This window comes from Narcine bancroftii, chromosome 3 (assembly GCF_036971445.1).
Source record: "Narcine bancroftii isolate sNarBan1 chromosome 3, sNarBan1.hap1, whole genome shotgun sequence".
NCBI lineage: Eukaryota > Metazoa > Chordata > Chondrichthyes > Torpediniformes > Narcinidae > Narcine > Narcine bancroftii.
The window spans coordinates 50,283,675-50,306,679 of record NC_091471.1 but is presented as its reverse complement, the minus strand read 5'-3'; the positions used below and the strand labels follow the sequence as shown (position 1 = coordinate 50,306,679).

Genomic DNA, 23,005 nt, shown 5'->3' with positions numbered 1-23,005 from the left:
AGAGACGTGAACAAATCATGTTAGAGTTTGCAAAATGCAAAGTTTTTCAGCAAGTTAGATGCATCATCAGGATTTTGACAGGTAATATTGGATGAACGAAGTTCAAGACCATGCATGTTCAATAGTCCATTTGGCAGATACAGATTCCTAAGGTTACCATTCGGAAATGCCTCAGCTCCTGAAGTGTATCACAAAATATCCATATGGTCTATGAGTATCTGGACAGAGTTGATAGATCCTCAATGGATGACATTACAGTATAGGGAACCAGGAGAATGGAGCATGATGAGAGACTAAGGAAAGTGCTGAAAGCAACAAGGAAAGCAAACCTACAGCTGACTAGAGAGAAATGCCAGCTCGGGGTGACAAAACTAACATTTGTTGGAGATATTATTGGTAGTGAGGGCATTAGACCAGATTCCAGAAAGGTGTCTGCCATTGGGAACATGCCAAGGCCACAATGCAAAAAGGACGTACAGAGGTTTAATGGAATTGTCAACTATATGGATAAATTCATATCTAACCGCTCAGAAAAGATGGCTCTATTGAGAAGACTAACAGAAAATAACATTGAATGGGAGTGGAATCATGAACATGAAAATTCATGGAGCGAACTAAAGAAACTGCTCACAGAGGAACCAATTCTGAGGTTTTATGACCCAACGAGACCCATCAAGATATCATCAGACACATCACATAGTGGGCTCGGTGCAGTTCTTCTGCAAAAATATGATGACTGGCAACCCATTGCGTATGCATCACACTCAATGACAGACACAGAGACGTGATATGCTCAAATTTAAAAGATAATGCTTAGCATCACATACGCTTGTGAAGGATTTCATCAATTTGTGTCAGGACAAGCAATCAGTGTAAAGACTGACCATAAGCCCTTGATTGCATTGTTCCAAAAGCTATTAAATGAATGTCCACTTAGAATACAAAGAATGATGATTAGGCTACAATGCTATGCACTGAATGTAGTGTACACTCAAGGTAAACTAATGTACACAGCAGACACATTGTCTAGAGCTGTTGACACGAGAGATCCTGCAAACACCAAAATGGATGAAGACGTGAATGCCTTTGTGGACATGTTCACAAGTACACTGCCCATATCAATGCAAAAATGGAACTAATAAAGTCAGAGACAAACAAAGATGAAACCCTGAGACAACTGAGAAAAAAACATCTTGGAGGATGGCCCAACATGAAGCAGGACTGCTCATCTGATGTTTCAGAGTACTGGAATTGCAGGGTGGAACTATCAGTGGTTGAAGACATCACCTACATAGGAAGCAAAATCCTTATCCCAAAGAGTCTGAGAAAAGAGATGCTAAAAAGGAGTCATGGAAGACATCTCAGAATTGAAAACTGTAAGAAAAGAGCTTGAGAGTTGATGTACTGGCCAAGAATCAACAATGATCTAACAAATGAAGTGTCAAATTATACAATATGCCGGAAATATCAAGCAAGCCATCCTGCAGAACCATTAAAGCCACACCCAGTACCATACTGACCTTATCAGAAGGTAGGCGCTGACCTATTCGAATGTCAAGGGAAGGCACAGACTATTACTCCATGTATCCAGCGGTATGTAGACTGAACACCACCACTGCATACACTGTAATAATAGACATGAAAGGCATATTCTCCAAACGTGGCATGGCAAGTGAAGTTTTCACAGACAATGGACCCCAGTTTTGCAATTTAAAGTATTGACAGTTTGCCAAAGAGTGGAACTTTGTACACATCACATCAAGTCATCATTTTCCACAGTCCAGTGGTCTAGTGGAAAAATCAGTACAAGACAGCGAAAAGACTGATGTACAAGTCAAAAGACAGTGGAACAGACTTCTACCAGAGCATGCTAGTATACCGCACAACGCCGCTCGAGTGTGGTATGTCACTAGCACAACTCCTTATGGGACATGTCAGAAATAAAACTTCTCACACATGAGTCTCTTTAAAACTGATGACACGACAAGCTTTATTTACAAGTCTGCAGAGTTGGACTCAACTGGTTTCTCACCAGTTAAGCCCCGATACATACAGTGCATTGATTTTTATACCCTTATTGTTTGCCCTTCCCCTTCTTATTAATACTGTTTTAATTGGTTAGTATTACAAAAGCATTCTAAGTATAACTGCATTTTTAATTATCACGTACGTTACGTACGCTGTGAACTCTACATACACTAAATTCTGTTTCTCACCCTTCTTATCAATCCTTTGTCTCCTGCATGTCTCTCACTATGACCATGAAAAGATAGGTTTAAAAAAACATATTCAGCAGATCCTTTTGTCCTTGACTGCTAGTAAACTCCCTGTCCGTTCTGGCTTCCCTGTTTATGTTTAATCATCACATTTTAACTTAAGTCTTTTTAACCTAAATTCTCTATATAACAATCCACCCCTTTCTCTCTTTAAAATGTGTGGAGTGTAACTTTTCATTGGAACAGTACGCTGGTGTATGCAAAACCAGAGTCCATCAGGGCATGGTGGGCTTGAGTCACCCTTCAAACCGTTAAGAGGGAAAGGAGTGGTATTAGGAATCTGTATATAATGACCCATATTATTTCCTTCTTTTTCCACACAAGGGGTATATGGATGTTGGGTGGTATTTTCTGCCCAGCATTTCTCAGGAATTGAGGTATGGGAAATGAAATTACCTTCCTTTCTTCCCCAAATGTGGTCCTGAAACAGGACCACTGTGTCTCTGCATTTCTTACATTTCACACCTGATAAAGACATAGGCAAACTAAGAAAAATCAAAGAACATAACAATAACATTGTGAATTAAGTCTTTTTTCGAAATCGTAAGGTAAGAGGTTTTTCTCCAGGAACACAAGTCCAATCTGAGTTCGTATCAGGGTCCTGAGGCGCCTCTACAGGTCCCTTAAATCTGGATGCGTGTGTCCACCCCTTCTCTCTTGTTTGTGCTGCAGCCTCTGTAGTTAAGAGAACTTGGTATGGACCTTCCCACTGGGGCTGGAGTTTTTCAGTCTTCCAGGTCTTGATGAGAATCCAGTCTCCTGGTTCCACTTTGTGTAAAGAAAAGTCTAGAGGCGGTATTTGTGCCAATAGTCCTCTCTTTCGTAAATCTGCAAGAGAGCGTGACAGTGCCTGTAAATAGTTCCTAACAAATATATCCCCTTCCCCCAAGGTGGGACACCCCTCAACTGTACTCCAGAAGGGAAGTCCAAACATCATTTCATAAGGGGACAGCCCTACATCTTTTCGTGGGGCAGTACGAATTCTCAATAAAGCCAGGGGCAGACACTTTATCCAAGGCATTTTAGTTTCCACCATTAACTTTGTCAATTGCATTTTTAGTGTTCCATTCATACGTTCAACCCTCCCTGAGCTTTGTGGATGCCAAGGGGTATGTAATTTCCAAGAGACCTGTAATGCATTACAAATCAATTGCTGGATTTTTGAAGAAAAATGTGGACCCCTGTCTGAGTCTATAGAATCCATTATACCATATCTGGGGATTATCTGCTCTAGGAGGAGGCGAGCTACTGTAGAGGCTGTAGTATTTATTGTTGGGAAGGCTTCCACCCATTGGGTAAAGTGATCTATTATCACCAACAGATATTTCCATCTTTGGACGAGGTAACTCTGTGAAGTCGATCTGGATACGTTGAAAAGGGCGTATGGCTAATGGTTGACCTCCCATGGTCCCTGTCCTCATTACCTTCTTATTAATTTTTGTGCATAGGTAACAATTTTGCACCTCCTGTTGGGCCACATATTCTCGAAGCACTGTGTCACATAAGGCTTGGGTGCCCCAGTGGCTCTGATGATGCAGGTGTTTTAAAATATTGCGAGTTATTTCTTTATTTAGAACCATTCTTCCATCTGGTGTCTTCCATGTTCCATCAGGCAACTGGCTTGCGCCCAGCTGATCCATGTCCTTTTCTTCCTTAGCAGTGAAAATGGGAGCTTTCTTTATGCCTTGCCTTATTGGGATTAAGGTCAGCAAATGGACTTCTTGTTGCATGGCTGCTCTTTTGGCTTCTTCATCAGCCAGTCTGTTTCCAATTGCTGTCGGGTTATCTCCCCTCTGATGGCTTGGTATGTAGACCACTGCTATTTCCTGGGGTAATGTCAAGGCTTCTAAAGTCAGAGTAATCATCTGTTCGTGTGCCAATTCCTTTCCTCTTGATGTAATTAGACCACGCTCCTTCCAGATCTTACCAAAGGTATGCACTACCCCGTATGCGTATTTGGAATCTGTGTAAATCGTTCCAATTTTCTTTGTCAGTATTCTGAGGGCTCTCTGCAAGGCATATAGTTCACAGGATTGTGCTGACCAGCTTCCGGGTAGTCTCGTGGATTCTACTACTTTCCAAGTATTTCCTTCTATTATAGCATACCCATTTCTTCTCATTCCGTCAACACATCTGGCGGAGCCGTCAATGTAGAATTCATATCCTTCTCCCAGCGGAGTATCGCAAAGGTCTTCTCGGATCTTGGTCTGAAGATCTGTCAACTCGACACAGTCGTGCTCCACCTCTCTCTCTGTTTCACTGCCGTATAAAAACTGAGCTGGGTTGCAGCTATTAATCTTTGCAAACTGTAAATCTTCTCCAACCATTAAAATGGTTTCATACTTTAATATGCGAGAATCAGTCAGCCATCGATGGGCAGTTTGTGTTAATAAAACACTCACAGAATGGGAGGTGTACACAGTCATCTTTCCTCCAAAAGTAAGTTTACGTGCTTCCTCTACCAACAGAGCAGCAGCCGCTACTCCCTGGATACACGTCGGCCATCCGCGAGACACTGGGTCCATCATTTTGGAAAGGAAAGCCACTGGGTGTCGCTGACCGCCTTTTTCCTGTGTTAAAACTCCCACAGCTGTTCCTTGGTTATGAGTGACAAATAGCTGGAAGGGCTGTTTTAAAGAGGGCAGAGTGAGTACTGGGGCTCGTGTCAGGCGATGCTTCAAGTCCTCGAACCATCCCTCCTCCTCCTGGGTCCATTTCAATGGATATTCATTTTCATTTGTCAGTTTTTTATACATAAACTTCACCAAAGCTGAGTAGTCCTCTATCCATAACCTACAGTAACCTAAGAGTCCCAGGAATTGTCTTATTTCCTTCTTATTACGGGGTAACGGCATTCTAGTGATTCCCGCAATCCGTTCAGGGGTAATCCGTTTCTGTCCTTTACTTATCTGGTGTCCCAGATATATCACAGTTCTCTCAACAAACTGTAACTTGTTCCTGGACACCCGTAGACCCTTTTTCCCCAGATAATTCAAGAGTCTAATGGTATCTCCCCTCATTTCTTGTTCCTTGGGTCCTGATAATAGTAAATCGTCCACATACTGCATTAGTTGGGAATCATCAGATTGTGGATAGTCCACCAGGATTTGTTCTAGCATTTGTCCAAACAGGTTTGGAGATTCAGTGAACCCTTGGGGCAATACAGTCCACCGAAACTGTCTCCATCTACCTGTCCATGGATTTTCCCATTCAAACGCAAACATATCTCTACTTTCCTCTTCTAATGGACACGTCCAGAAGGCATCCTTCAAGTCGATAACACTAAACCACTCATGGTCTGGGGGAATCCGACTCATAATAGTATAGGGATTAGGCACCACTGGGTGGCGGGTCTGAACAATAGCATTCAAACTTCTTAGATCCTGAACTAGGCGATTGGATCCATCTGACTTTTTCACTGGGAGTATAGGGGTGTTATAAGGTGACATGCATTCTTCTAATAGTCCGTCTCGTATTAAAGTCTCAATTACCGGCTGTAGCCCTTTTCTCCCTTCCAAAGAAATAGGATACTGACATTTCCTTACCGGCTGATGACCTGGTATTAATGTGACATGTAAAGGTGGGATGTCCAGACCTCCTCTATTTCCCTCCTTATACCAGACTCTCTCGTCAATCTGCCGTTCATCCTCTTCCTTTAAAGCGCAGAGGTGGACTCGCACTTCTCCGTCCACAGGGAGAGCACCCAAACCTAGGAGAGCCTGTAAGTCCCTTCCTAGGAGGTTAAATCCAGCCGACGGTAATAACAAGAGGTCTTGTACCCCTTCTCTTTCTTCCAGTTTCACTGTTACTTGGGGAATTATTGATACCATTCTGGGAGCCCCTTCTATCCCAGAAATTGTCAAATTACTTTTTACAGGCTCAGTTCCGATTGGCACAGTTATTACACTACTTCGTTCCGCTCCTGTGTCCACCATAAACACCACCTCTTCTCCCTTGGGACCAATTTTTAGTTTTACCAGGGGTTCCCTCTTATATTTGGTCCCTAACATTTGGAACCCCTGACACCCCTAATCTTCTTCCATAAGTTCGAGGGCACGAAATTTCCTCTTGTATCGGGGGCATTCCCTCTTAAAGTGTCCTTCCTCATTGCAGTAATAGCACTTAACGAACCTCCGGGGTCTTCCCTCTCTTGGATATCTTGGATTGTTTAGAGGAAGGTTTTGTTTTCTTTCCCCTCTGGATTCAGCATTCATCTGTCGGATAGTCTGTACCATAACCTTTGTCGCCCTCTTTTGATCTTCTTCTTCTCTCTGTACATATACTTTTTGTGCCTTTTTTAACAGGTCACTTAGGGGTTTTTCGCTCCAGTCCTCCTCCTTTTCTAGTTTCTTTCTAATATCTTGCCATGATTTGGAAACAAATTCAATTCGAATAAGCTGTTCACCCATTGGTGTACTAGGGTCCACGCCAGCATACTGTTGGACATTCTTTCTCACCCTCTCCAAAAAATCAGTAGGGGACTCGTCTTTCCCCTGGTGGTTCCCAAATGCCTTGGTAAAATTGTGACCCTTTGGCACAGCCTCCCGTATCCCTTTAATTGTCCACTCTCTATATTGTCTCATACTTGCCAATCCCTCGGGTGTTCGTTTGTCCCACCTGGGTTCATTTAAGGGATATTTTTGTTCATGGGGTCTAGGGTCCCCAGGTTGTTCATATTCCCACATGAGGAGGGCAGCCCGTCGAATCATCTGCCTCTCCTGGGGTGAGAATAATGTTCCCATTATTGCCTGCATCTCTTCCCACGTATATGTGTTTGGTCCCAGGAATTGGTCAAGCTGTTCAGCCAGTCCTATAGGATCTTCTAATAACTTTTTCATTTCTTTCTTAAATCCCCGCACCTCTGTACTAGTTAGGGGAACATTCACATATCCCGTTCCCCCTCCTGGTCCTCCCATAGGAACTTCTCTCAGGGGATTTAGGCTTATTGAAAACTTTGATGGTCCTGGACCAGTCTGGGATCTTGTCCAGGGTCGGTTTACCGGTGGAAGTTTAGGGTCCGACTCCCTTAATTCATCCTTTTTTTCCCGGCCCCCTTCGGGGCAATCAGATTCATCACCTTTCCCCTCCGGTAATAAGCTTTCCTCGGGCGCAGTAGGCACCGGGGGAATATAAGGAGGGGGAAGGTTGTCCAGAGGTTCCCATTTCTTTTCTCCAGCTACCCTCAATTTAAAACATTCTGTTAAGGATCCTGGCCAGGGAACCCAACAAAATGCATATGCTGACTCTTCTTGATTCATCTTTGGTCTCGAATTTACATATATGTTTAATGCTTGTCTAACCCAATCCACATCAGATCCAAATTTCGGCCACCAGACCGAGGAACCTTTAATAGGTTGTTTTGACCAAAGGAGACAATATTGGACCATCTTTTTCTTGTTTTTGTCCCGATATCTTTTACTATCCCAATTTTCAAACATTCTCCCCAAAGGGCTGTCAAGGGGTACTCCCAGGAATTGTCCTGAATTTTCAGACGAGCCCTTAGATTTTGATCCTCCCATTTTCCCACCTAGATCTGTTTATCGTTGCTGAGGACCCTCTCGTTCTGGACCCTACTCCCTTCTTCTCAGACGCCTTGTCGGAGGTACTGTCCCTCCTTCGGTTACCGCTGAGGTTTTCCTGGGGTTGACCCCTCTCTTCTCGGCACTTCGTCGGAGGTGCTGTCCCTCCTTCGGTTACCGCCGAGGTTTCCCTGGGGTCTATCCTAGAGTCCCGCGACAGGGTCCTCACGCTACGACAAAAGATCTATACCTGATCTATTACGTTAGGTTTTTATCCAAACAGGTGTATCCCGTTACACCTGTTACGCAATCCCCACACCACAATCGTAAGTCGTCACTTACCGGTGTCTTCCCGGGGATTGAACCGTCACCCTTCTCCTCTCCGTCTTGTTGTGTCACCTTGTCCGGATACCACTCGCTCAAGCCGCCCGAAGCGACGAGCAAGGGACTAGGAGCCGCTGAACTCAGCGGGGTGCACCGCCTCCGATGTCCCTCTTCTCGCCTCCCCTCACGGCCGGAGTGTAGATCCCGGACGAGCCCCCATTTGTCAGAAATAAAACTTCTCACACATGAGTCTCTTTAAAACTGATGACACGACAAGCTTTATTTACAAGTCTGCAGAGTTGGACTCAACTGGTTTCTCACCAGTTAAGCCCCGATACATACAGTGCATTGATTTTTATACCCTTATTGTTTGCCCTTCCCCTTCTTATTAATACTGTTTTAATTGGTTAGTATTACAAAAGCATTCTAAGTATAACTGCATTTTTAATTATCACGTACGTTACGTACGCTGTGAACTCTACATACACTAAATTCTGTTTCTCACCCTTCTTATCAATCCTTTGTCTCCTGCATGTCTCTCACTATGACCATGAAAAGATAGGTTTAAAAAAACATATTCAGCAGATCCTTTTGTCCTTGACTGCTAGTAAACTCCCTGTCCGTTCTGGCTTCCCTGTTTATGTTTAATCATCACATTTTAACTTAAGTCTTTTTAACCTAAATTCTCTATATAACAGGACATAGGCTAAGATCAAACCTACCCATTCAGTAGAACCTCCTAAAAAACAAAAGAGGGGAGAAAGTGAGTAAGTTCAAAAATCAACAGAAAGAAAAGCAAAAGTATTACTTTGACAGAGGAACAAAAAACCTACTGGAACTCTACACTGGTGACCAAGTAAGGCTAAAAGACAAAATGAACTTATGGGCTCAGAAGGGAACTGTCCTTAGTGAAGTCCAACCAAGATCATACATCATTCAAACAGATGAAGATGCTGTTCTGCAAAGAAATAGTCGAGATCTTCAAATGGGACCAGCCACAGTAGATGGAAAGATGGATACTGTTGAACAGCCTGAATCCACATCTGAGAAGTCATCGTCTGAGGCAACAACTCAGATTCAAGGTCAATCAATCAAGAGATAGTCAAGACTCATTGAGCAAATTTAAAGACTCCTGTTATATAATGAAGTAGTGCTATCTTATTCGCTCCTCAAGTTTTAGTGTATGTAAATGTGAACACACAAAACAAGTTTATAAAATGTTAACAATGTTGATAATAATGAAAATGTAAGTTCTTGCAGAATTATACAAAGAAAACATGTTAGTTAAAAGTAAGCTACTTTTGTTTTAAGAAAGGGAGATGTAATGTGATCCTGGTTGCAATGCAACTAGTAATGCCTTACTGTTTGATTGAACTTGGCACAGCAAGACACACAGTATGCAGATCTGTAATGGAGACTTGCATCTTCATCATATGTCTCATGTGCTGATATCAACTTTAAAGTGAAGAATCTGTTCCTTCATCCATTTGTTGTTTAAGAACTCACACATACAAGATCAAACAGGAATAGCTCTCTTGATGGAGAGGGAATGGGGTAGAGAGCTGGAGGAAAAAAGACTGAGGATTGGGAAGAAGGAGAGACAGGGATCAGCCTAATGGAAACTGAAAAGGTCAGTGTTGGGGTTATCCGTTTGGAGAGTGCCCAGATGGAATATTAGGTGTTAGGTGTATTAAGATCTCCCATTTTAGTAAAATGGGATTGTCACTGTATAGACAGGAGGAACTGCATGGTCACAGTTAACATTTAACGTTTTCACACAAGCACCATCACAACCCAAGACACAGCCCAGCAACAATTCTGTTCATTGGAAGAAATGAGGGAAGGTTTGTCACAGCCTGTTCCAGATTCAGTACATTTACAAAGACATTGTATCTTTCTGACTGCTAAAGAGAAAACAGCTGTTTGAGGCAGCTCTTGTGGCCAGCCATTTTCGTGGAATTCAGAGCAAAGCATGCTCTGTGAATAACTGGGCCTTTTCAGTGGATTGACCTGTGCCAGGAGGGTCTTTTGGGAAGCAAACTGCTTCATTTTGAGGTGACGAACAGTGAAGTTCATTTGGAGAGACCGGTGCCAGGATCTTGGAAGCTTTGTGGAGGCCTCCCAGTTCGAGTCTTGTCTACAAAAGGACCAGGAGTACTTTTCCTACAGCTCGTGTGGATGGACATTTCTTCAAAGTCAATGCAAGGAGAATACATGAGTCTGTAGCAGCCACAACTCCAGTCGTCCCATCAGTTCATCATAAATTGTGGGCATCAAATTTCAAAGCTGAACGCTTCAACACTTAATTTACAAGAATGAGGTAACTTTCTAGATTTTGCCCTAGACTGTAATAGTTTGGGTATCTCACACACACACACACACACACACACACACACACACACACACACACACACACTGTGCATAGAGCTGGGGATAGATTTAAGAATAGGTTAAAGTTAGGGCTATAGTTTGAGAGTTAGAAATAAAATCAGTATTTTAAAATTAAACACTGTCTGGTCATTGCCTATTGTTGCTTGTTAATGTGGTTTGTAACAGGTGTTGCTCCTCCAATTCATGGGTGGTTTCATTTTGGCAGTGCATGTGTGGGTGCAGAATTAAAATGGTTGACCACTGGGATATCCCTACCATTGCTATGTCAGTACTTCCTGCAGTCACAGGGGTAGGTAGCAAGGGGACAATTAGTAGGAAGGGATGGATGAAGGCAGAGAGGAGAAGATCTGTCTGGTAGTGGGGTAAGGTTGTAGGTGATGGAAATTGAGGAGGATAATATGTTAGATGCAGAGGCTGGTGAGGTGGTAGATGAGGACAAGGGGAATCCTGACCTTGTTGTGACTAGGGGCAGAGGAAGCCAGGGGAGATGTGGAGGAAATGGAACAGATGCAGATAAGGGATGAGTTGATGGTGGTAGAGGGGAAGTCACATTTTTTGAAAAAGGAAGACATCTCAGATGATCAGGAATGAAAGACATCATCCTGGGAGCAGATGCGATGGAGGCAGAGGAATTCAAATTTCAGATTTATTGTCAGAGCACATATATGACATAACATAAAACTCTGAGATTATTTTTCCTGCAGAGAAGTCAATGCAACCAAGTTGGCCATTTTTGTTTTTAAAGCTACCGGTGGACATGGCTGAGGTACATTTAACTGGATTCCCTGACTATGTCTGAGGTAGGTCAGGGACCCAGTTGGATTTGGACCACACTGACTGTGTCAGACCCCTTTCAAGCTGCTGAGTGAATGGGGCGTTAACTGGGCAAATTGCCTCGTTAACCCCATTTTACATGGCAGCTTGAAAGGACCTATTGAGAAGGAGAATAGAGTGGTCACTTTCAATAGTGTCCACAAACAACGTCAGGAGGATGCAATAACAAAAGTGCCGGCGAAACTCACCAGTTTCGGGTCTTTCCCTTCCTCAGGAATCTGGTAAATTAGATTGGTCCAGAATTTTGACATAGAACTCAGACCCAAAAAGTTGATTGCTTTTTATGAATGCTGCATGACTTTTCTGAGTTTCTCCACCACTTTTGCGTATTGCACTTAACCCCAGCATCTGCACATTTTCTTGTTTAAGGTCAGGAGGATGAAGTGATGGTGTTTTCTATTCTCACTGCCGTTGAGGTTGTCCATGCTTTGACAAATACCATTTCTATATGAAGGCAGAAAAGCTTTGTAGAATGGATTTCATTGAGGACTTTGGAGATTAAGGAGCAAGAAACTACGTTGGTGGTGTGTTAGAATGGAGAATCAATGATTGGTGATTTTAATGAGAAGAATGTTGAATGCAAATTTGATGGAAAATGCACAGTCCCTGAAGGAGAAGCAAACTGTAGGTCAGGAAGAAACTGGATCGGTAAACTGAATTGATATTTCAGGTGGAAGATCCTTGGAATTGTATAAGACAGAAAACAATTTTGTTATAAGTTCCAAAAATGATGGTGGAGAGTGGGAAGGATAGGACAAAGGGAAAGGCCAAGGTTTCCATGGGGATAACTTATTGGTGAAGTTGTCTGGATGATGGATCAATGAGAGATTGGATAGAAAGTATGAACAAAAAACATAACAGCTGCAAAATGTAATGTTGCAGAAAGGTTCTCTCGAGTTCACATTTCTCAATGAGCAATCCAATTTTTCAAAGCACCTATTACAAACATTTGGAATTTCGTTTATTTCATCAGCTCTGTTTGCTGTAACCAAGTTAATCATTTTACGTTTCAGTGGTGTTTTAATGGTGAATGTATAGCTGTTGGAAACCGGCCAGAAGCTATTGACGGAGGATGGAATACCTGGGGCTCCTGGTCGCATTGCACCCGTACATGTGGAGCTGGAGTTCAAGTGGCGGAGAGACATTGCAGCAATCCTGTGTGAGTATTCAGTTCAATCAAGACCAAATAAAAATGCTGAAGAGCTGCCGGATGGTTCGATAACTGCAAATTAATGCCAATATTCATGAAAAGAGGGAGGGAGAAAGCACAAAATTTGAAACGAGATGTGACAACAGTTTAACTCGGGGTAGATTTGTGGAGCAGACTTGATGGGCTGAATGGCCTACTTTTGTTCCTTTATCTACTCATATCCATAACTTGTGATATGTCAATTAGCAAAACATCTGCCATTGAGAAAATGATGAAGCTCATTATTATAGAGGTAATAGTAAGACATTTCTTCTTTCTTTCTTTGGCTTGGCTTCGCGGACGAAGATTTATGGAGGGGGTAAAAAGTCCACGTCAGCTGCAGGCTCGTTTGTGGCTGACAAGTCCGATGCGGGACAGGCAGACACGATTGCAGCGGTTGCAAGGGAAAATTTGTTGGTTTGGGTTGGGTGTTGGGTTTTTCCTCCTTTGCCTTTTGTCAGTGAGGTGGGCTCTGCAGTCTTCTTCAAAGGAGGTTGCAGCCCGCCAAACTGTGAGGCGCCAAGATGCACGGTTTGAGGCGTTATCAGCCCACTGGCGGTGGTCAATGTGGCAGGCACCAAGAGATTTCTTTAGGCAGTCCTTGTACCTTTTCTTTGGTGCACCTCTGTCACGGTGGCCAGTGGAGAGCTCGCCATATAACATGATCTTGGGAAGGCGATGGTCCTCCATTCTGGAGACGTGACCCATCCAGCGCAGCTGGATCTTCAGCAGCGTGGACTCAATGCTGTCGACCTCTGCCATCTCGAGTACTTCGACGTTAGGGGTGTAAGCGCTCCAATGGATGTTGAGGATGGAGCGGAGACAACGCTGGAGGAAGCGTTCTAGGAGCCGTAGGTGGTGCCGGTAGAGGACCCATGATTCGGAGCCGAACAGGAGTGTGGGTATGACAACGGCTCTGTATACGCTTATCTTTGTGAGGTTTTTCAGTTGGTTGTTTTTCCAGACTCTTTTGTGTAGTCTTCCAAAGGCGCTATTTGCCTTGGCAAGTCTGTTGTCTATCTCATTGTCGATCCTTGCATCTGATGAAATGGTGCAGCCGAGATAGGTAAACTGGTTGACCGTTTTGAGTTTTGTGTGCCCGATGGAGATGTGGGGGGGCTGGTAGTCATGGTGGGGAGCTGGCTGATGGAGGACCTCAGTTTTCTTCAGGCTGACTTCCAGGCCAAACATTTTGGCAGTTTCCGCAAAGCAGGACGTGAAGCGCTGAAGAGCTGGCTCTGAATGGGCAACTAAAGCGGCATCATCTGCAAAGAGTAGTTCACGGACAAGTTTCTCTTGTGTCTTGGTGTGAGCTTGCAGGCGCCTCAGATTGAAGAGACTGCCATCCGTGCGGTACCGGATGTAAACAGCGTCTTCATTGTTGGGGTCTTTCATGGCTTGGTTCAGCATCATGCTGAAGAAGATTGAAAAGAGGGTTGGTGCGAGAACACAGCCTTGCTTCACGCCATTGTTAATGGAGAAGGGTTCAGAGAGCTCATTGCTGTATCTGACCCGACCTTGTTGGTTTTCGTGCAGTTGGATAATCATGTTGAGGAACTTTGGGGGACATCCGATGCGCTCTAGTATTTGCCAAAGCCCTTTCCTGCTCACGGTGTCGAAGGCTTTGGTGAGGTCAACAAAGGTGATGTAGAGTCCTTTGTTTTGTTCTCTGCACTTTTCTTGGAGCTGTCTGAGGGCAAAGACCATGTCAGTGGTTCCTCTGTTTGCGCGAAAGCCGCACTGTGATTCTGGGAGAATATTCTCGGCGACACTAGGTATTATTCTATTTAGTAGAATCCTAGCGAAGATTTTGCCTGCAATGGAGAGCAACGTGATTCCCCTGTAGTTTGAGCAGTCTGATTTCTCGCCTTTGTTTTTGTACAGGGTGATGATGGTGGCATCACGAAGATCCTGAGGCATTTAAAACAAAATAAAATAACAATCAGTCAGTGTGGCTTTATGAGCAGGAAATTGTATTTGACAAATTTATTACAGTCCTGTGACAACAGAACAGTAGTTAGCTTCATCAGCAACGATGATACCATATCACTGTGATACAACCAGCCAGGATGTTCTCGATAGAGCTCTTGTAGGACGTTGACAGGATGGTGGCCATTAGACTTGCCTGACTCAGTCTTCTCAGGAATTCCAGTCACTGTTGCACCTTCCTGACAATGGGGAGATGTGTGACCAGGATAGGTCATTTGTTCAAAGGATTCTGAGGAACTTGGTGCTCTCTATCTCTCCGCTACTGATCATTTCTGGTCCTCCTGAAGTCCACAATCATCTTCTGTCTTGTCCACATTGAGACTCATGTTGTTATTCACACACCATATCACAATATTTTCCACCTCTACTCTGTATTGCGACTCATCGTTACTGATGAATCCGACGATTTCCATGTCATCTGCAAGCTTTTTTAAATTTTTTAAATTTTTGTTTATTTTTCAGACAATAAACCATACTGACCAAAGTACATACAGACATTTTTCTCTTGTATACTGTGTCATTTTCTCCCTTTTTTCCCCCCTCCCTTCCCTCCCTCCCTCTCCCCCCCTTCCCATTTATTCAAAGTTCAATCTATAAGATACATTAAATCCATTAAACAATGTCGTCACTTAATAAAATAAACAAGAAATTTTTATCTTTTACTTTTATATACTGAGCCAGTTCATTTCGTTGTCTTCTCCTTCTGTCATTTTAGGTGGTGGAAGTTCATGGTAGGATTTCTCTATTGTATTTCATGTATGGTTCCCATATTTGTTCAAATATTGTGATGTTACTTCTTAAATTATATGTTATTTTTTCTAATGGAATACATTTATTTATTTCTATGTACCATTGTTGTATTCTCAAGTTGTCTTCTAATTTCCAGGTTGACATAATAGATTTTTTTGCTACAGCTAGGGCTATCATAATAAATCTTTTTTGTGCTCCAGCCAAATCGAGTCCAATTTCTTTATTTCTTATATTACTTAGAAGGAGCTAGGAGAAAAAACGCACAAAATACTAGTGTGGCAGCTTAAGACAGAACAAACTAAAAGAACGGTATTGGCATCAAGGAAAAAGGACAAACAAATTACATATAACCCAACGGAGATCAACGAAAACTTCAGGGAATTCTACAAACAACTATATCAAACTGAAAACGAAGGGAAAGAAAACAAAATAAATTAATTTCTAACTAAAATTGAACTACCGAAATAACAAACAGAGGAGCAAAATAAATTAATAAAACCATTTGAAAAAGAAGAAATACAGGAGATATTAAAAAAAAACTACTGAACAATAAAGCACCGGGAGATGATGGACTCCCAATAGAATTCTATAAAACATTCAAAGACTTGTTAATTCCTCCTCTCCTGGAAGTAATGAACCAGATTGAAAAAACACAAAACATACCAGATTCATGCAAAACAGCAATAATTACAGTAATACCAAAAACGGGGAAAGATCCACTAACACCAGCATCGTATAGACCAATATCTCTACTTAACACAGATTATAAGATAATAGCTAAACTATTAGCAAACAGATTGGCCGACTGTGTACCAAAAATAGTAAAACTAGACCAAACTGGATTTATTAAAAAAAGACGAACAACGAACAATATCTGTAAATTCATTAACTTAATCCATGCAGTACAAGGAAACAAAACTCTAACAGTAGCAGTTGCTTTCGACGCAGAGAAAGCCTTTGACAGAGTAGAATGGAAATATTTATTCAAAGTTCTACAAAAATTCAACCTACCAGTCATCTGCAAGCTTGATGACTCTGTTGGAGCTGAATCTGATGTTGTAGTCGTGGGTCAGAAGCCTGAACAGGAGCAGGATGAGCACACAGCCCTGTGGTGCATCAGTGCTGAGAGTGACACTGCTTGATGAACTGCTGCCAATCCGGCCAGACTGAGGTCTTTTCATTTGGAAGTCCAGAATCTAGTTACAGAGACACAGACTTCGAGGGAAGAAGGGCCTGTTGCCATGCAGTATGACTGTTAGGTTAATAAAGATGTGGATTTCCAAGGATATTTAAAATGGATAGGTAACAGGAAATAGAGTGGGTCATTTTCAGATTGACGATCAGTAACTAGAAAGGTTCACAGGAGCAGTGATCAGAAGCAGAAAACCTACAGTACAATACAGGCCCTTCAGCTCACAAAGTTGTAGAGAAACATGTCCCTACCGTAGAAATTACAAGGCTTACCCTTAGCCCTATATTTTTCTAAGCTCAATGTATCTATCCATAAGTTTCGAAAGACCCTTTCTTATCCGCATCCACCACCATTGCCAACAGCCCATTCCACGCACACTGCATAAAAAAAACACCCCTGACATCCCCACTGTATCTACTCACCAGCACCTTAAATCTGTGTCCTCTTGTGGCCCTGGGAAAAAAGCCTCTGACTATCTAGATGATCAGTGCCTCTCATCATCTTATACACCTCTATCAGGCCACCTCTCTTCCTTCGTCGCTTCAAGGAGAAAAGATTGAGTTCACTCAACCTGTTTTCATAAGGCCTGCTTCCTACTCCATACAATATCCTTGTGAGTTTCCTCTGCAACCTTTCTATGGCTTCCACATCCTTCTTGTGGTGAGGTGACCAGAACTGGACACAGTACTCCAAGTGGGGTCTGACAAGGGTCCTATATAGCTGCAACATTACCTCTCAGCTCCTAAATTTATTTCCATGATTAATGAAGGCCACAGAATCAACCTCAGAATCAAAGCTCAGCTACTTTGAGTGTCCTATGGACTTGGACCCCAAGATTCCATACACACTTTCCAACTCCCAAGTGTCTTACCATTAATACTATATTCTGCCATCATATTTGACCTACCAAAATGAACCACTTCACATTTATCTTGGTTGAACTCCATCTGCCACTTCCCAGCCCAGTTTTGCATCCTATCAATGACCTCTGACAGGTCTCCACACTATCCACAACACCCCCAACCTTTCTGTCATCAGCAAACTTACTATCCCATCCCTCCACTTCCTCATCCAGGTCATTGATAAAAATCACAAAGAAGAAAGGTCCCAGAACAGATCCTTGTGGCACACCACTGGTTATTGACCTCCATGCAGAAATTATGACCCATCTACAACCACTCTTTGCCTTCTGGGGGCAAGCCAGTTCAGGATACACCATCCAATCAGACTCATAAAGCACGACCTGCCCTTGACAAAGCCATACTGACTATTCCCAATCATATTATACCTCTTCAAAGGTCATAAATCCTGCCTCTCATGATCTTCTCCATCAACTTACCCACCACTGAAGAAAGACTCACTGGTCTATAATTTCCTGGGCTATCTCTACTCCCTCTCTTGAATAAAGGTACAAAATCCACAACCCTCCAATCTTCCGGAACCTTTCCCGTCCCCACTGATGAGTCAAAGATTATCACCAGGGGCTCAGCAATCTCCTCCCTCGCCTCCCACTGTAGCCTGGGGTACATCTCATCCGGTCCCGATGACTTATCCAACTTGATGCTTTCCAAAAGCTCCAGCACATCCTCTCTCTTAATATCTACTTGCTGAAACTGCTGCAAGTCATCACTACAATCACCAAGATCCTTTTCCATTGTGAAGACTGAAGTATTTATTAAGTACCCTCGCTATTTCCTCCACTTCCATACACACTTTCCCACTGCCACACATGATAGATCCTATTCTTTCACTTCTTATCCACTTGCTTGTCACATACTTGTAGAATGCCTTGGGGTTTGAAGTGCCAGTTGATGAAGTAGACAAAGATGATGTGGTCAAACAATAATCATGGTTTTTTTTAGCAGAAACTCATGGTACAATAATGAAATATAATAGGTGCATATACAGTTATACCCAAGGGGAGTGTCCTTAGCAGTAGAGATAATGCACAGCCAATGTTAGTGCAGCAAGGCCCGCCAGAGGGGAGACAGGCAGCTTGGCAGATATTCACCACAGTCTACCCCCGGCAGAAAAAGGGTTAAAATCAAAAGGACAGGTGCTAGGAAAGACTGAAGCAAGCATGGATACCATGTTTGGCATTGAGAATACTCTAACAGCCAAAATACGCCAGTATCTAGCAAGCAATAGAAATATAATGAGATGTTTTATGAATATGTCAGCCTATCAGGTTGTTTACGAATTCTGGTGCTTCTTCTCAAAACAGGTGGCTCCTTTGGAACCTTGGGAACTGGTACAATTCCTGGGTCTGTAGTGTGGGAAGGACTGACTTCTGGACCCGCTCCAGAATTGCCAGCATGAGGCAGTGGAGACTCAGCATGGCCATCTGAAAGCTTACTGGGGGGGGTCACAGGCTGGGGGAGTGAGCTCAATCTCTCAGGCTCACTCTGAGTAGGGCTGTGAGGAAGGGGCGAATCAGGCAAGGCCAGATCTCTTAGGGGTACATTGTCAGTATTCCCATCTGGGAATTTAACATGAGCGTAGTTGGGGTTGGTATGCAGTAGCTGAACTGGTTGGTCTAGGGGGTCTGTTTTACGTGTCCGAGCGTGACTCTTCAGCAGCACGGTTCCAGGCTCAGATAAACAGGCTGGCCAGTCCATCACAGTTCCTGATTTTCTAGGAAAGGCAAACATACGTTCATGAGGTGTTTGATTTGTTGCAGTACACAATAAAGACCGAATAGAATGTAATGCCTCAGGCAGCACCTCCTGCCATCGGGTAACAGGGTAACCATGTGATTTTAAAGCAAGATTAACAGTCTTCCAGACTGTAGCATTAGCCCTTTCGACCTGCCCATTGCCCTGCGGGTTGTAGCTCGTGGTATGGCTGGTGGCAATTCCCTTCCGTAGCAGGGCTCACCGCAGTTCTACGCTCATGAATGCTGAGCCCCTATCGGTATGAATGTAATTGGGAAACCAAAAATGCTGAAAATTCTGTCAAGTGACTTAATGACAGACGCTGACGAGATGTCAGGGCAGGTTATCGCTAAGGGAAACCTGGAATATTCGTCAATTACAGTAAGGAAATAAACATTTTTGTTGTTGGAAGTTAACGGTCCTTTAAAATCTAAGCTAATCCTCTCAAAAGATCGGGTTGCTTTGATTAGAGTGGCCTCCAGAGCTTTGAAGTATTGCGGTTTACATTCTGCGCAAACAGGACAGCTTTTAGTCAGTTTCCTGACTTCTTCCAGAGACTAAGGAAGGTTGTTAGCCCTTATGTCGTGGAAGAATCTCGTGACTCCTGGGTGGCACAGTCTGCTATGGATCTCTTTTAACAATGCGTCAGAGGGATCATTTAACCTGCCCGGTCTGTACTGGATCTCATAATTATAAGTTGAGAGTTCTATTCGCCAGCGTGCCATCTTATCGTTCTTGATTTTACCTTTGTGTTTAGTACTGAACATGTAGGGTACAGATTTCTGATCAGTGACAAGAGTAAATTTTCTGCCGGCTAGAAAGTGTCTCCAGTAGCAACAGCTTCAATAATAGCCTGGGCTTCTTTTTCAATGGCAGGATGTTTAAGTTCAGGTCCGCGTAACGTGTGGGAGAAGAATGCCACAGGTCAGCCCTTTTGATTAAGGATTCCTGCCAAGGCACAATCTGAGGCATCAGTTTCCACTTGGAATGGAACATCTTCATCAGTGGACGAGAGTGCAGCTTTGGCAATATCAGCTTTAATTCTCTCGAAAGCCTTCAAGCTATTGGAGAGAGAGGAAAAGATTTAGTGTCAAACAGAAGGCGTGCCTTCGTTGCATAGTCCCGAACCCATTTGCAGTAGTAGGAAAAGAATCCCATGCACCTTTTAAGGGCTTTAGCTGAGTCTGGGGGTGGTAACTTCTTAAGGGGGGCCATTCTTTCCAGGTCGGGGTGGATTTTGCCCTTGCGTACAATGTAGCCCAGAATGAGTAGCTCTGTCGCGTTGAATACACATTTGCCCTCGTTAAATGTAAAGTTAAGTTATTTAGCTGTGCTAAAAATTTCTTTAAGTTGTTGTCGTGCTCAGCCTATGTTTTCCCAAAGACAGTGACATTATCCAGATAGGGAAACGTACCCTGTAACTCATACATCCTAACAATCTTTTCCATTTCCCTCTGAAACACAGACACACCATTAGTGACCCCAAAAGGTACCCTTGTAAACTGGCATAACCCCCCCATCAGCCTCACAAGCCGTATAAGGTCATTCCCTTTTCTTAATGGGGATTTGGTGATAAGCTGCGTTGAGGTCGATAGTGGAGTGCACTTTGTATTGCGCTATCTGATTAATCATTTCGTTGATACGTGGCAGGGGGTAGGCATCCAGCTTCCAGTTAATTGTCTGGCTGTCGTAAATAGCCAGTCGTCTCTTAATGTGATTTTTCACGACTACCACTTGGGCCCACCATGGACTCTTACTAGGCTTAATTACTCCCTCTTTAAGCAGTCTCTGAGTCTCCGCTTTGATAAACTCACGATCCTCTTTGCTGTAAGAACAGCTCTTAGTGGCAATTGGCTGACACTCCGGGTATAAATCACTGAAAAGAAAAGGAGCATTGATCTTTAATGCGGTCAGACTGTAGTAAGTAGCGCAGGGGATGGTAAGTATGGGTAGTGGCCCACCGAAATTTAACACTACCCTGTTCATCTGAGATTGAATATCTAACCCCAGTAACACAGGGGCGCAGAGCTCCGGCATAATAAAGAGCCACACATCAGTAAGGCAATGTCCCTGCAAATTTAAAGTAACTTTACACTTGTCCCGTACAGTTTTTCTAAGTTTACTACAAGCCATCGATATCTTTCGGTTCGCTGGATCTCTCCGCAAATTTAAGGCCCTGGCAACTCTCTCGTGGATGTAGCTGTCAGTACTTTCCGAGTCTATTAGACAATCAAGAGTCTCATCATTCACCTCCCCCTTCATAGTCGACCGTTCCAGTCCATAACAACCCCCAAGCTTTACAGTCAATTGAGCTATCACAGGGGATCTCACCTCACCATCACTTGAAGTCAATACAGCCTGCTCGTTTGAAGATTCCTCCTTTTCACAGTTGGCTTCCATTCCTGCAGCTCCAGGATGGATTTTCTTGGTGCTTCTCTTCTTCTTATCAGTGGGAGTACTTTTCGCCTTACATGCTTTAGCGAAGTGACTGAGTTTCCCACAATAGCTGCAGGTAGCAAATCGAGCCGGGCACTTCTGTCTGGGGTGCCACCTCTTATCACAGAAGTAGGATTTTTCAGGAGTTCGCTCTTTTCTTTCCTTCGGGGTTCCAGCACTCCTGGATGTTTCCTTTTCAGTTTCTAGCATTTCACTGAGTGACTGCCTGGTCGTAGGTTAAGGGCTCTGTCTCCATCAGTCTCTGTCAGATGTAACTGGAGTCAATCTCGTTGACAAAAGCAACCAGCTTCAAGGCATTGCGGTGTTGTTGCACATTGACTGCTGTGACATCACATTCGTTTGCCAGTGCATAGGCAGCATCACTTTCCCTGGGTTTCTGGAGTCCAGTCAGCAACTGGTGTCGAGCAAGCACCACATTCCGTGGCACTGCATAGTAAACAGTCAGACGTTCCCGGGCTATAGCCAGAGTGGTAGTTCCTTGCGTTACGGTGAAAGGGACCTCACCCAGCAGAGAGTTCAGGTAGCCCCACTATATCGCCTCATCGACCACGTTGTTTCAAGCCATGTAGTAATCGAAACAAGCAATCCAGTGGTTGAAAATTTCTCTGGCCCTTGGGGCAGACTGGTTGATTATCAGCTGCTCTGGCTTGAGTGCTGCATCCATTTCTGCTAATAAAATTGAAGTGCCAGTTGATGAAGTAGACAAAGACGATATGGTCAAACAATAATCATGGCTTTTATTAGCAGAAACTCATGGTACAATAATAAAAGACAATAGGTGCATACACAGTTATACCCAAGGGGAGTGTCCTTAACAGTAGAGATAATGCACAGCCAATGTTAGTACAGCAAGGCTCGCCAGAGGGGAGACAGGCAGCTTGGCAGACATTCACCACAGGGTTTTCCTTAATCGTGCCTACCAAGGCCTTCTCCTGGCCCCTTCTGGCTCTCCTAATTTCCTTTATAAGATACTTTCTGTTAGCCTTATAATCTTCTAGATCTCTAACGTTACTAAGCTCTCTGAACTTTTTGTAAGCTTTTCTTATTGACAAGATTTATTACAACCTTTGTACACCATGGTTCCTGTACCCTATCATAACTTCCCTGTCTCATTGGAAAGTGCCTGTGCAGAACTCCACACAATTATCCCTTAAACATTTGTCATATTTCTTCTATACTTCTCCCTGAGAACATCTGTTCCCAATTTAAGCTTCCAATTTTCTGCCTGAGAGCCTAATAATACCACTTTTCTAACTTGTCTGTTCCTATCTTTCTCCAATGCTATTGTGATGAAGATATAATTATGGTCACTATCTATATAAGTCTCTCCAACTGAGCGATCTGATACCCAATCAGGTTCTTTTTCTAAAACCAAATCAAGTACCATATTTTTACACATATAATGCACATGTTATCTGTGTTGTTTACAA

The 23,005-nt window shown here is 43.3% G+C and overlaps 1 protein-coding gene and 1 long non-coding RNA gene across 3 annotated transcripts in view; one reads left to right on the top strand and one right to left on the bottom strand.

Annotated features, from left to right (window-relative positions):
* adamts12 (ADAM metallopeptidase with thrombospondin type 1 motif, 12) overlaps positions 1 to 23,005 on the top strand; it is a 727,938-nt gene that overhangs the window by 412,602 nt on the left and 292,331 nt on the right. For both annotated transcript variants that reach the window (XM_069924031.1, XM_069924030.1), the window contains exon 11: positions 12,358 to 12,503. In XM_069924031.1, coding sequence (XP_069780132.1) covers positions 12,358 to 12,503 — 146 coding nt within the window. The remainder of the gene's footprint in view (positions 1 to 12,357; positions 12,504 to 23,005) is intronic.
* Positions 1,962 to 8,800, bottom strand: LOC138757158 (uncharacterized). The gene is made up of 2 exons (XR_011353381.1): positions 8,138 to 8,800; positions 1,962 to 3,104 (listed from the first exon to the last, which is right to left on the bottom strand). It is a non-coding gene; the product is annotated as an uncharacterized lncRNA (long non-coding RNA).